The sequence below is a fragment of the Cygnus olor genome, chromosome 1, assembly GCF_009769625.2.
Source record: "Cygnus olor isolate bCygOlo1 chromosome 1, bCygOlo1.pri.v2, whole genome shotgun sequence".
Taxonomy (NCBI): domain Eukaryota; kingdom Metazoa; phylum Chordata; class Aves; order Anseriformes; family Anatidae; genus Cygnus; species Cygnus olor.
In genome coordinates, this window is record NC_049169.1 from 167084453 (window position 1) to 167100310 (window position 15858).

General features: G+C 36.3%; 1 protein-coding gene across 4 annotated transcripts in view; it reads left to right on the forward strand.

The window, feature by feature from the left end:
* The window catches only part of DACH1 (dachshund family transcription factor 1), a 375540-nt gene that overhangs the window by 240278 nt on the left and 119404 nt on the right, over positions 1 to 15858 (forward strand). For 2 of the 4 annotated variants that reach the window (XM_040540578.1, XM_040540569.1), the window contains exons 4-5: positions 12548 to 12703; positions 13269 to 13441. In XM_040540578.1, coding sequence (XP_040396512.1) covers positions 12548 to 12703; positions 13269 to 13441 — 329 coding nt within the window. The remainder of the gene's footprint in view (positions 1 to 12547; positions 12704 to 13268; positions 13442 to 15858) is intronic. The other 2 variants (XM_040540595.1, XM_040540587.1) reach the window with 1 other exon arrangement.

The following is a 15858-nucleotide window of genomic DNA, read 5'->3' on the forward strand; positions in this document are numbered from 1 at the left end:
CGACCCTTCTTATAGATGGGCGTCACGTTGGCAAGTCTCCGGTTATCTGGGACCTCTCCAGATGATCCACTAAGATCTCATTCTGAGCTTGACAATGTAAAATACTGGGCAGAAAGAAACACTGTGAGAATACGTCTTTGTCTATGTACAGGCGATTGAATACATGCCAATGAGAAGGCATCTAATGACAGTCTTTGAAAGGCAGTGCCCACCTTGTTATTGTATAGCAACAAGTCAAGAAAGCAAGAGACCTGGGAACACAGGTTGTCCTTGTCAACATTGTGCCCAAATTTTATAAGAATTTTATAAAGAATCCAGCCACAGAAGGATGAGGAAAAAGTTTTTTGTTTTTTTTTTTTTTTTTCCTTTCTCGTGTGTATGTATTCTGACTCCTGTTATGTACCTTTCCTCACCTCTTGACCAGCTGAACTACTCCTAACGAAGAGGGATTGATGGAACTAGGAAAGGGAAGCAGAGAGGTGCTTATGTCTTTTCCTAACCACTGAAAGAGTTTACCATCGTCATTTTTAATAAATGAGATGGGTCTGAATGTAAATCACTTGATAAGACTTTTTGTCTAAGACACAAAGTTAGACATATTGATTAAAGTAAAATTAAAAGGTGTTTGCAATTCTGCACAAATTGTTTTGATATAAGACCCTTTTAAAAACAGCCTAGAATGACTATTAAGTTATGCAGGGTTTGTAAAGTTCAGAGTACTAAATCTTTATCTTACAGCTGGGGAGAAATTTCTTGTCTAGAACTATTAAAGGACAAGAAGAGACAACTGTAAAAAACTACAATTGAACGAATTAGCATACCTTGCTACCATTTAATGACAATAGGATTTTGTGTCAAACACTGGATTGTCTCTTTTGTTTCTTCCACAGTAGGTAAAAATGTTTTGGCATTAGAAATGAATGTAGGTAAGAGTGGTCCAGATCTCTTCTGGAGTAAAACAAACAAACAAACAAACACAACCCCAATGACAAAAATAAAATAAAATAAAATAAAAATATATGTGGCCTTAATATCTTTAAAATGGTGATAACTTTCCATTTTAAAAGTGAAACAAAAATAGCAAAATTGATTAGAAAATAGCTACAATAAGATTGCAAAAATCCAATAAAAGGTTTAAAAAATATATTAGGATATATCTCTTTTGTATTCCTACTCTCTTAAATCCAATTCCATACTTTGGGATGCCACTGCTTTCTAACTTTGATATTTTTTGTAAGGCTCCAGTCAGAAAAACAGTAGTAGTTTTGAATGGGGTGGGTATCAATATGTCAAGAAGTAGAAAAATATTGGTAGACTAAGTTTCAAAGAGAAAATGATCCTTTTTGCATAAGCAGCATCATTTGTGAGAGGCAATTATAGCAGATATGTGTATATATCTCCCTTACTGAGTGAAATTCCTTGTGGTCTGCTGTCTTTGTATGCCTACCATTTCTTATGTAATTTCACATTGTAAGCCCTTCAGGACAATGAAACTAGGACTGCCCATCTGCACTAAGTATCACATATTATTATTACTACTACCGTTACTACTAGTCATACAAGTTGTCACTTCTGTTGTCATCATCCTGAGAAAACAATACATTGTGTGCAGGAAGAGTAAAAGTTTCAGCAGTCCAGAAGCAAGATTCAGGATCCATGAACTCTGAGTAAAGATTTCCTTCTCTAAGTAACAGAATGGCGTAGTAATCTGTCTCGGGAAATAGAGAAAAAACAAACAAACAAAAACATAAAGGCTGAAGTGCTTGAATGTTGTTCAGTGTGCTTCAATGAAGTTACTGTAGCATAGTGATGTACTGTATAACAGCTGTAATAATGATTCTTACTTTGTGGCAAACACTAGGTTGTATGTGTTAAATCGCAATGAAGGAAGTATGATTCGTGGTCTGATTTTGCTTGCTAGGCTGAATGTGCTGGCATTGGAGCTGGCTGAAGTATACGTACACTGTATACAAATCCAAATGTATGCAAAGGATATTTATTAGTGAATTTCTAGCTGACAATTTGTTGTATCCCTTATATATTTACATGTGCAGTTTGTGTGTGTACATGCATGCATACACATAAAAGTAGACAGATGTACACATGGATACACATCTATCTTTATGTGTCCAAATAACACTGTGAAGTTTAGCATCTAAAAGTTATAAAAAAGTTTTTTTTTTTTTTTTTTTTTTTCAAGGTGTGATACTTCGTGATACTTTTCCATGCTGCAAATTTACAAAAAAGTACTGTATAAGAACTAAAAAATGAAGATTATATCATAGTCGTCAAGACAGATTAAAGTAATACAAACAATTTTTTAGAAAGACAATTCTTCCCAAACTTTTGAGTTAATGCCTGCTTACAAAAGGAGGAGGTAATTTCTCTATGGACTTCAGAGCCTGTGCAGTCTTCTGGCTTTCCTGTGGCAGTTATATGCTACTCAGCTGGGCATATTCTGTTTTACCTATTCCTTAAGCATACAGGAGATATTCGTATGCAGAATTATATAAAATGTGAATATGTAGTAATAAATGAATTACCTAATAAATGGAAAAAAAATATAACTAAGTACATACAACTTCAATCAAGATAGATTGTGTGGAAGACAGCTTCCTGATTCGTCTGGTTACTGAACCTACCAGGGGAATGCCTCTCTAGACCTGCTGTTCACAAACAGAGAGGGACTGGTGGGAGATGTGGTGGTCGGGAGCTGTCTTCGGCAGAGTGATGATGAAAGGGTAGAGTTCTCTACTCTTTGTGAAGTCAGGAGAGGGGTCAGTAAAACTACTACCTTGGACTTCCGGAGGGCAGACCTTGAATAGTTCAGGACACTGGTAGGGAGGGTCTCTTGGGAGTCCGTCCTGAAGGGCAGAGGGGTCTGTGAAGGCTGGACGCTCCTCAAGAAGAAAGTCTTAAAGGTGCAGGAGTAGGCTGTCCCTGTGCGCCGTAAGATGAGCTGGCAGGGAATAAGACCAGAATGGCTGAACAGGGACATTTACTGAGAGTCTGGGAGAAAAAGAGAGTCTATGCACGGTGGAAAAAGGGACAGGTAACTTGGTGAGAGTACAGGGAAGTTGCCAGTATATGCAGAGAGAAAATCAGGAAGGCTAAAGCCCAGCATGAGCTAAACCTGGCCACTATGGTTAAGGACAAAAAAAAATGTTTTTATAAATATATTAATGGCAAGAGGAGGCCCAAGGAGAATCTCCATCCTTTACTGGACACAGGGGGGAACATGACTACTGAGGATAAGGAAAAGGTTAAGCTTCTTAACGCCTTCTTTACATCTGTCTTTACTAGCCACACCACTTATCCTCGGAGTACTCAGCCTCCTAAACTGGAAGTCTGGGACGGGGAGTAGAATAAACCCCCCACAGTTCAGGCAGAAACAGTTAGAGACCTGCTGCTCTACCTGGACTGTCACAAGTAGGTACCTTAAAGGAAGCTGTAGAGAGGTGGGGATTGGTCTATTCTCCCACACACCCAGTGACAGGATGAGGGAGAATGGGCTAAATTTGTGCCAGGGGAGGTTTAGGTTGGATATTAGGAAGAACTTCTTTACTGAAAGGGTTGTTAGGCATTGGAATTGGCTGCCCAGGGAAGTGGTTAAGTCACCAACCCTGGAGGTCTTTAAAAGATGTTTAGACGTAGAGCTTAGTGATATGGTTTAGTGGAGGACTTGTTAGTGTTAGGTCAGAGGTTGGACTAGGTGATCTTGGAGGTCTCTTCCAACCTAGACGATTCTGTGATTCTGTGATTCTATGAAAGGCAAGTCCTTCTATGACCAGGTGACCCACCTGGTGGATGAAGGAAAGGCTGTTGACGTAGTCTACCTAGACCTCAGCAAGGCCTTTGACATGGTCTCCCATATTATTCTCCTGGAGAAGCTGGCAGCTTGTACGGCTTGGACAGGTACACTCTTTGCTGGATTAAAAACTGGCTGGAGAGCTGGGCACAGACAGCGGTGGTGAATGGAGTGAAATCCAGTTGGTGACCAGTCACAAGTAGTGTTCCTCAGGCTTCGGTGTTTGGGCCCATCCTCTTTTAAAATATATTTATTGATGATTTGGATGAGGGAATTGAGTGCACCCTCAGTAAGTTTGCAGATGACACCAAGCTGGGGGGAAGTGTCAATCTGCCAGGGGGTAGGAAGACCTGGACAGGATGGGTCGGTGGGCAGAGGCCAATGGGATGAGGTCCAACATGGCTAAGTGCCGGGTACTGCACTTTGGTCACAACCACCCCATGCAATGCTACAGGCTTGGGACAGAGTAGCTGGAAAGCTGTGCAGAGGAAAAAGATCTGGTGGTATTGGTTGATGCTTGCCTGAACATGAGCCCGCAGTGTGCCCAGGTGGCCAAGAAGGCCAAGGGCATCCTGGCTTGTATCAGGAATAGTGTAGCCTGCAGGACCAGGGAGGTGATTGTCCCCCTGTACTCTGCTCTGGTGAGGCCGCACCTCGAGTACTGTGTTCAGTTTTGGGCCCCTTACTACAACAAAGGCATCAAGGCCCTGGAGTATGTCAAGAGAAGGGCTATGAAGCTGGTGAAGAGTCTGGAACATAAGTTCTGTAAGGAGCAGCTGAGGGAACTGGGCTTGTTTAGTCTGGAGAAGAGGAGGCTCAGGGGAGACCTTATTGCTCTCTACAACTACCTGAAAGGAAGTCGTGGGGAGTTAGGGGTCAGCCTCTTCTCACAGATAACTAGCGACAGAACTAGAGGGAATGGCCTCAAGTAGTGCCAGGGGAGGTTTGGGTTGGAAATTAGGAGAAATTGCTCCTCAGAAAGAGTAGTTAGGCATTGGAATGTGTTGCCCAGGGAGGTGGTGGAGTCACCGTCCCTGGAGGTGTTAAGGCAACGTTGGATGTGGTGCTTAGGGACATGGTTTAGTGGGTGATATTGGTGGTAGGAGGATGGTTGGATCAGATGATCTTGGAGGTCTTTTCGAACTCTAATGATTCTATGATTCTGTGTTGAATAAGATAAATAAAATGTTGCTATTCGCCTATTTTTGTAGACTTCTCATAACATGCTTGTAGTTACATCATACTCTACGTCAAGGGACTAATTGCAATTCTGGCTATCTGCTCTGAAATTAACATATTTGCTTAGGTGTACCTGACAGGAAAATATTGTCCAGTTACTGTTTTCCTGAACACAGTGTTACAACTATGTCTATTATTTTTTTTTTTTATTTCTTGATGACATCACATTTACTTTTACATGTCTAAATTGCACTCTTATCATATAGCATTATATAACCATACTAACAAACTGTATATTATCTATGAAATGAGGAGAAGGTAGGTATTTGTGAAAGGAGACAAATGAAAAATTTATTTTCAGGTGAATGTCACACAGCCTGTAACTGAGTTGCTGAGCTTTCACTTGCATTGGACAGTTTCATTATTCATTAAATTGAACTAAAAAAAAAAAAAAAAAAGCTTTTCCTGTGTTAATCTCTGCCAAAATAATGATGGATTAGTATAAAGTGTGAAATGTATATTTCATGGGATTCAGTGCTAGTATAAAAAAAAAAATCACTTATTAATTTATATAAATTCAATATTTTCTGATACATAATTAAGACTATACCCTGATATTCAGCATGTAGAATTCCATCTTATTTCCTGGAATTACCTGTTTGTACTGCAATTTTTATTTATCAGAAGATAATTATGGAAAGGTGGAATAAAGTGGGAACAAATCTCTGGCATGGTCTATGTAATAAAATAAAGACAATAAATGAAGCAGTCAATATGACTGAGGCCGAAAACCTCTTTTTTTTTTCTTTTTTTTTTCTTTTTTTCAGATTTTTCCTGTTGTCTAGAAAGAAGAAGCCATATATATTTTCTAAACATTCTCAGCTTCTCCTTTATATGTTTTGGTGGGAAAATGTATATCAAAGACTATATTTTTTTTTCCTGCAGAATTTTCTTCTGTACGTGCTTGTTCTCTGTAGAACAGCAGAACTACAAATACCGGACACATAAACCCAATATGTTAGAGAAAATTATAAAAAACTTTCAATTATCAGGCCACATTCCTCATGGTCTATTTAAGAGCATTAGCGTGACTATATAACCGTAAAATTACAAGGCAAGGTTTTGTGAGGAAAAAAACGAAAAAAGAAAAATCCATATCTAGAAAAATAAAGAAACACAAAGAGTTTCAGAGAAGTCTTTGGAAACTTATTATTCCCCTTTGTCATAGTACTTGCTCTCCTGAATATTTTATGATTTCAGAAGAGGTAGTAATATATATAATAGATATTTTATATTGATAATAAGAGACAGACAGGATAAGGCAAAGCTATATTTGCTTTTCATGATATATCAGTAATACAGAGGTCTTATAAAAGTGTTTTTATCTATAAATGTCTGTCCTTTATATACCTCAAAACACTCATTTATGGCAGGTAAAGACTGTAGCTGATTTCAAGAGACTGAACTGAGTTATAAAAAAATGAAATCACAAATTTATAACAATCAAATCTAAAGAAGGATTTGATTCAAACAGTGGTAGGAGTCACTGTCACACGCTAAGATTACCAACTTTTTGCACACTGATTATGCGTATTTTCCAATGGACATAAATAGCATAGATAGTGAAGAGTAGTCCACTTCAGAAAAAAATGAGCCAACATAGTTGATACTGATGCTTTGTTTGGTAATTGTTGCTGAGATACAGTTTGTTTCATCAAACACAGAAGATAACAGCAGTCTTGTCTGCAAGATTGAGGGGACCCAAAGAAGATGAGTAGTACCAAAAATAAGGTGGGGAGGAAGAAAAAAAAAAAAAAAAAAGAGAGAAAAAGAAGTTTGAGTTCTTAGTTAAAATTCAGGCTGTCTTTTGTCTTTTTGCCACACGATACTGGTTGTGTATGTAATATTACCTGAAACAATGCCTGAGCTGGGGCCAGGATTCCCTTGTCTAAAGACAGGCATGGAGTCCTCTGTGAGATGCCATAAAATAAGCAAGTTTTCTACATGAAAGGAAGAGGAAGACTTGAGGGCCTGGAATCATAGAATTATAGAATAGAATCATAGAATATCTCGAGTTGGAAGGGACCCACAAGGATCATTGAGTCCATATCCTGACTCCACACAGGCCTACCCAAAAATTCAGACCACATGACTGAGAGCATAGCCCAAACCCTTCTTAAACTCCGGCAAGCTTGGTGCCATGACTAAGACTCTGGGGAGCCTGTTCCAGTGCACGACCACCCTCTCAGTGAAGAACCTTTTCCCAGTATCCAACCTGAACCTTCCCTGTCTCAGTTTGAATCCATTCCTTCAGGTCCTATCGCTGGTTATGAAAGAAGAGATCAACGCCTGTCCCTCCATTCCCCTGCGTGAGGAAGCTGTAGGCCACGATGAGGTCTCCCCTCAGCCTCCTCTTTTCCAGGCTGAACAGGCAGTGACCTTAGTCGCTCCTTGTACGTCTTCCCCTCTAGGCCCTTCACCACATTTGTAGCCCTGGTTTTAATTTCTAAAATCCACCTAAAATCAAGACAGGCCTGACTCAGTTGCCTAGACATAGGTATGTATCTACTGCTATCTTAGATACCCAGAGTGCCTGACCTCCATCTCTAGATGACCATGGGGTCTCCTGCAGGTAGTGTGCTGTAATCATCTATCCTAAAAGAATGTCTGAAATTATTTTAGCTATCTCAGGTGGTGTGTGTTTAGGTATGAGTTGAGTCTGGGAGAAGTCACTGCAGTCACCAAAACCAGAATATTCAGATTCAGTTGACCAAAGATAGCTGTTTCCTATGGAGTGAGCTCAACAGTTCTCTAAAGCTTGTTGGCTATATCCCTACTGCCTATAAAGGGAACTAAAATGCTTAGCTTACGTTAGAGGAAACTTAACTGAGACAAGCTGAATGTTAATGGGGACAGAATGAGAAAAGAAAAGATAAGCAAATAAGAGATGGGTTTCTAAAAATGAATCTGGTATTCTTAGATCAGTTTGCTTGCAAGGCTGACAGTGTACAGCCTAGTTTTCTGCTTCATTTTCTGGGCTGCATTACTTTCCAGTCCAGAATTATTTTAATTTATTATTACCATCTTTAGCTACCTAATTGTGCTACTAATGAATACAAATAATCCATGCATCACATTTTTACCTATCCACTTCAGTGTACAAATAATGGTTTGTTGTATAACTGCTGATTATTAGAGAAGGTAGCTCACATTATAGAAAATACATGCTGAAATGTTGATTGTTGGGGAAACACCAAATTCTTTAATCAGTCTTTTAAATTATGAAATTATGAAATTAAGAAAATGCATCGTTATTATTGTTCCGTCAGACTGTGATGAGTAAACATGAGACACTCAAAGCACGTTTTTTTAAATAGCTACTTACACTTGTAACTTTAATTTCAAATTTTTGAATGCTTATATGAGTACTATAGCACAAGAACAACATAGTTGGCTACTGGCCTATTCGAGTGCACATGTATAGAGTTTGAGCAGTTAATGTGAAGCATATACATTTCAAAATTGTGTCCCTTGCGCTTGAAAGCCTTGAAAATGCTACTGTCTCGTCAGCTTGGTGCAGCATGAATTGAAATGCAGTTTGAATGCAATGTAGAGCTTCCAATTGCTGCTTCAGAAAGGGTTGTGCTGAATCTGAAATACTTTGCATAATTTAATTAATTATGCCACTAAAAATGATTTTCTCTCAATTTAAAGCAAAGAGCTTTTATGAGGGTGAACTGCAGCACCCAGGGATATCAGGTGTCCAAGCTTTTAATCCTATTACAAAGACTTGTCAGCTACTGATGGAAACTGGAAAAACGTAAGCCTCCAGCAGGGCAACAAGTGAAGAGGAAGAAGGCAACAAATTTTTAATACTCTTTGAAACCACTGTATGCATTAAGTCCAAATCAAATGTAAAAAGTGACAGAACTGATAGCTTGCACTTAATTGTACAGACGGTGAGTAGTGTCTAAGGAATAACAGTTATTTTGCTTTGACATTAATGAAAATAACTGGTTCCTCTAAGAGGAAAATTGTTATGCTTAACTAATGTAAGAAACACACAGCAAATGGCCAAGACTATTTGTTTTCATGTCTGTCCACTTAAAGTGTTAAGTAGTGCAGCAGCCTGTAGTTTGAAAGTGGTTTCTAATGTTATGGATTGGATTCTGTCTATGAATCATTTTCATTGTAAACAAATCTTGAGGGAGGATGCTGGACTACAAGTATGAAGGAATCTGTAACTGACTAGACACTACCCTGGATAATTTGCTTTCTGAAACTTATCTATTCCAATTTAGTATTGGTTTTGGTATCACTCTAAAAGAATAGACACTGTACTTTGGAGGCAGAAAGGAGTTCTGATTTTAAAAAAGATTTATTTTCTGGGCCACATAATCAGTGCCTAATTGGCAATCTATGACTGACTGTGCAAAATTTTTTGACCAGGTTACGAAAGGTTACAGTAGAATTGACTCTATCTCCATATCAAACTTCAGCATGTAACATGAAATTAATTGTAATGTAGACGGTTCTGTTAATAAATAGGAAAAATATCTTACTACTGGGAGTTCACCAGCTCCATGAAATTGAAATGCAGAAAACTTCCATGCTTATCATATTAACAAATATTCATAATACTTAATAATCTGCATATTGCATGTATTCATATATGAATGGTACATATGTATGTCAGCATCTTTGGATGGGAAAGTTTTTTTTAAAAAGTGTTTAAAAGATTTTTAAAATGGTCTCTTTGTTAAGAATACTATAACTGTACATGTAAATTCAAGAACTTTGCTCCAGGTGTGAAGTACATTTTACAAACTGAATATCCTTTTCTGTTTTGTTTTTGTTGTTTGTTTGTTTTTTTTAAGAATAACAGAAATAAATGTCCATTTATTTATTTATTTATTTATTTATTTTCCAGTGGATGGTGAGGATTGGAGAGTTTGTAGCTACAAAAGCAAGATGTATTGACACAGATTCATTTTACTTAAGCTATCTAAGTCTAATCCATTTGTAAATGCTTTCTCTGCATTTACTGTAAAGATGTAGGCAAGCCCAGAGGGCATTCATTCCATTTGTCTCTTATGTTCTTTTCTTCTTCATCTCTTGTATGTGTAGGTGTTATCTGGTTACTAGGCAGTACTGGTATTCATCTGAATTGCGGTATAGTCCCATTTGTGTTAAACTAGCCAACACACAGGGCTTATGCTGGCTTCATGTTAGACGCAGCAGGACAGACGTCTGCATCCAGCATGACATAAGAGCAGCATGGACAAGTTGGATGTACTCTGATACATCATTTGCCAGAACAAAGTTCTTTCTTTGACCTTTATTTAACAGGTGCAAAGATTTAGATTGGGCTTGTTCCTGCTCAATATTTGTCAGATTTTTGGTGGCTGTTTTTTAATGAAGCTCTAAGTGCCATACAAAGAGCTTTATTATTTGTGTGCATGTACCCAAAGATGGGATGAAAGACCCTTTGGAACTACCTGTCTCCTTCTATTGAGTACATATCTGCATCATCACCCACATCTTGGCTTAAATTAAGTGAGGTGAACACATTTTCTGTTTAACTCTCATTTCTGGGGTCATATTTGCATGAATATTCAGAATAAATGAAATATAAATGTCACAGTGGCAATAAGCAGAAACTGTGTGAAAAGAAAATTAGAAGATTTTTTTTTTTCAGCTAAGATTTAGCTCCTTTAATTATATACATGTTTGAAAGTTGTTTCATGTGTTTTTTAGAGTCCCTGAGTTCTCAAAATACAAGAAAACATGTTCACTTATTAGAGGTGATGATGAGATTCAAATCAGTTATTAACCAGCTCAGCTATATACACTGCATAAAGGTGGTGACAATTTCATGTAAAATAGTAGAAATATCTAATATAGTTGATCCTTTTCATTGTTTCATAAAATTGCTGTGTTTGTGTGCGGTACAGTTAGGACTGAATTTTCATTACCTACTTCTGAACATTTTATACTGGGATTGAGACAGTATTGAGCTAATGAGTTAGAATTTATATTGAGCCTTAACTGTCCTCATGAAGTAACTAGGGAAAGAAAATCATGGCAATAATGGAGTATTTTTCATTACAAGCTATGTTGTACAGCTTTTACAATCAGGTTTTTAATGGATGTGGAGAAATTAAATTGGAATTCTACCAACTTTTGTGCTTTTGTCATCCCATAAAATTGATGTTAAAAAATGTCAAGACCAATGTGCTTAATTTCTACTGAAGTAAGGAGAAGGTGGTATTAGTCCAGTGCTTTCAAGGCCCTGTTGTTTATTAGGTAGTATGATGTAGAAAAACATTCAGAAATATACACTTCATTGTAACCTTCAATGCTAAATATAAACTGAGTATAGATTAAATAGGTTTTTAGTAATGTTATCCTAAAGTCTTTATCAAGAGAAATTCACATGAAAACAGCAGAAACATTCAGTCAGGAAGGTGAAATTGCATTCCATATGAAAAAGGAAGAGGTCAAATATTGCTGATGTGTATATTAATGCTGCTGAGAATGCATAGATATAGTGATTTATTAATATATTCAAACATTGTTTATTGATTTTATATGATAAATATATAAACATATAATAGTGTATGGATTACTTCATATGTGTAGACATACATATGCTCAATCTGAGCATTGCACATGAATAGGCACCATAAATAATGTCTTAAGAAAGGATTTTCCGCTTCTACTATACAAAAATGTAAAGGTTAATAATTTTTGTTGTCCTTTAATGCTATTGTTCCGTTGAGTTCTGTGGGTATTTTTTATCAGGAGCCCAGCAAATTGCTCAACTACATGAACTATTGCTCATCTCAACCCTTTTTTGTCCACACTTTTCCTTGCTGTTAGTCCATCCCACTAGCAAAAGACTGCAGGAATCAATTAATATTTCCTTACATTTTAATTAATAATACGCAATAAAAAATTAATATACAACAAAGAAATGTCACCCAAGCGTGTTCAATAAATGAATCTTTTAGTTAATTCCTATAATGTTTGCTCATTCACAAATACAGGAAGAAATATGAATATAGTTTAAATTTTAATTGGCATAATAAAAAAATTATTTTTTTAAGATATAATAAACACATATAAAACAAATGCCACATATGGTTTTACTTGCTATGAATGGCAAAAGTATATGTAAAAACATTAATACATCAGACACAAATTTCATGTGATTGAACACTACTATAATACTTTTAGGTCCATGTTCTAAAACAAATTAATAAGTTATCCTTGCGTATCTTTTTCAGCAGATGAAAAAAAAAACACACCACCACCACCACCAAAAAAATAAAAAAATAAAAACATAAACCCAACACCACTACCAACAACAACAACAGAAAAGAAAAATAAATTGCCCTTCTCCCAGCCCACATACTGAATAAATAAATAAATAAATAAATAAATAAATAAAAAATGCCACTTGCAAGAAAGGTTAAATTGCTGGCCTTCCTTGCAAATTCAGACATTAAAAATTTGGAGTTTTCCTTCATCCAAATAATATATATTCATTCCCCACAGGCAGCAGTGATGTTTCTTGGGATAAAGAAAAACTTCAGTCTCCCCCCACCCAGGGATCACAGTCCTCTGTTAACCACCCCAACTTGCCTGGACAGCATAATGTTCCAGTTAGCCATCCTCTCAACCCTCTTCAACAGAATCACCTTCTGCCAAATGGTACGGGTTGACATCTTTCAGCATTAACATCAGTAGTGTTCCAATTCCTGTCTTTATTTTGTGTTTACATAAATAGGCTATCAAAAAGTCAAAGTTATGGGGGATATTGGAATACTTCCTCCAAAGTTCTAGCAGGGGAAGTGGAGCTGATAAAGAACAAATATGTATGCAATAAAACTGATACTTAAAATAATTATTAACCAGTGTATAAGTGGCATGGTAATGCATTGCTAAGGCATTTTACAGCAGATATTAGAAAATATAGTAAACAGCCTTTGCTCATCAATGATACTGTACAACATTACACTGATATGATCAAACTAAGATGTCTAATAGCCTCTACTTGTATGTAAAAACCTTCCATGGTTGCTAGTGATTTACACATGCACGTCCCAGAAAAGAAAAGACGCATTGCTGCTTTGTCCTGATATGGGACCCATCTTGTCATCCATTAGTTGAGTATTGTCCATGAGGAGAAAACAGAAAAAAAAATATATATATATATAGTATATATATAGAGAGAGAAAAGAAGTAATCCTATTTGCATTTATTTTTTCCCTACCAGGACTGGAACTTCCTTTTATGATGATGCCCCACCCATTAATTCCTGTGAGCCTACCTCCAGCATCTGTCACAATGGCTATGAGCCAGATGAATCACCTTAGTACCATTGCCAACATGGCAGCAGCAGCACAAGTGCAGAGTCCTCCATCCAGAGTTGAGACATCTGTTATTAAGGTAAGTATATTAAAAACAAAATAAAATAAATCTAGCACACTCAGAGCCATCATAAGTATTACAAAGATGGGTAGGTGTCAGATGTTACAAGGTAAGTCATAAAGTCAATATGTAGCTCTGAGAACAGTAGGCTGCTGGTCACCAGTTCTACCTTCTTCTCTCCCATATCATAATCATAAGTATTAAAATAATGCTCAAGCTGAAGCACTTTTCATACAGAATACAAAGCTTACTGGTTTTTCATATTTAATAGTCTGTAATCTAATGGCATGTTCCTCAAGATATCAAGTAAGACATTATTTCATTGTTAAATTAGAACAAGCAAAGATGGAGTCTGTCTGTTCTTCCAATTTGTAATTCTAAGCATTTGAACTGAAATGCTGCAAAGTATCTGAAGAAGGCTGAAAGGCTTAATACTTTGTCTTTAAATTGCCAAATGCTGGAACAGAATGTAATAAAGTTACACAGAACAGACCCAATAATCTCCAGGCAATAATAATAGTACTGTAGAGAACTCTCAATCTAAAATGTCTACCCATTTTAGGTTTTATTGCCTATAAGAGTAGCAGTCTAGCCCCTTCTCCATCCCAAATTAATTTGGTCAGAGATTTATTTAGCAGAGACATGGAGTCTTCTCTCTTTTTGACTGAGGATGATGTGTATTTATTTTAAAAGCTTTTTTCTCTTAGTACCAGTTATTTATGATTTGATTGGACATTAATTCAGATATTTACATTTTGCATCTTTATCCTTCTTTAGTTCTAATACACAAGATACAAAAAGAATTGTGTGCTAGTTACTTTTGTGCTATTACTTAACTTCCTTACATTAGAAAACAAACAAACAAACAAAAAACGTAGTGGCAAGGTTATTTGACATTTTACAACTATGTTGGAAATCTGTCATTTAATACAATCCCTTTGACAAGATCTGGGTAAATGTAAAATCTATTGGACCTTCAAATCAGGAGCTACAAAAGTTTTGAAGGAGGAGCACATGCAAAACTACACTTGAGAATTATGAATTACTTTGGCAACAAAACTTTGTTTTCACTATTTTTCCTAGTATTTCCCTTTCTTTCATCATCTGTGAGCTATTTTATTTCATATGTAAGAATTCAAAATTTGATCTTCACTAGTATTTTTAACTTTCTGTTTCAAAATCTTGACAAACAGTTGCATTTGGAATGCAACATAGCTCCCAGGTTATGAGAAAGAAAGAAACAAAAAAAAAAAAAAAAAAAAAAAAAAAAAACTTTTGTGGAAAGCAGGCTGTAGGAAGGGGGCCTAGTGTGTTCTTAGATCTAACCCCATTATGGGAATATAATGACCCTGGAAGCACTTAACTGAGATGTAACTCTAACTCTTCTAATTTAAATCTGTCTAATAGGTTTAAAAATATTGGACTCTGAAAGAGAGACTTTGTCATTATGTAATTATGTATATTATTTTAACCATAGACAGCGCCGTACCAGAAGATTTTCCTTACCCCAGAGTTCTTTAACTTCTAAACAAGTTCATTCTTGTAGCTCATTTAGGCAAAAAGATTGTTTTGGTCTAATCTAGGTGAAGAACTTGAAAATACCCAGCAAAATTAGATTTTCAGTTTGAAATATTTTAGCAGTGTTTTGTAACTTTTTTTCCCCCAAATCTTGATTGTTTAAACATATGCTTGTACAAATAATCAGCACTATATATCATCTCTTTATCTTCTCTTATATACCTACGAAAATTCAACAATTGTTTATTTATGCTACAAAAATCTTCATCATAGCAACCAACTTTTGTGCATCTCCTCTCATAACATTTTGCACATTATTTAACAAAACAGGTTTGATGTTTCCATCTGGTTTGCACATAACCAATAATTGGAAAGATGTGGATTTATAATTGTTTTTAAATGGCCAAATTAACTTATGTTCTTTTTTGAAGAGTATTCTCTCTCAGAAGTGAAATACATTTTTTTTTTTTAAATGTTTATGCATTTAAGTTCGTGTCTGGGGACATTTACATAGAACCTGATGGAGACACTACCTAAGCACTGCTGTATCTTCAGTCAAGACCTGTAGCATATTACCCACAATACATTTATATTAAAGGTAAATACATGAATAAAAGACTGATAAGCTGCCATACAAAACATACATCTTGCTGCATATAATTATTTCAGTAATTCTTTAAGGGCTCAGGAACTTGTACATACTTTCCTACTCTTCAGCTTCTTTGTGGTACACCATATCTCTAGATTCATGTCCTCTGCTTTTGCCTAAGAAAGATGAATATGGTCATGTGGATAGAGAGAACACAGCCTATTATGCTCCGATTTTTTTAATGCTAAATTGGATTGAAAACAAAACCTGATCAACATAAAAGCACAAGGTCATTGTTTGGGGGATTTTCTTCCCATCAGCATGGAAA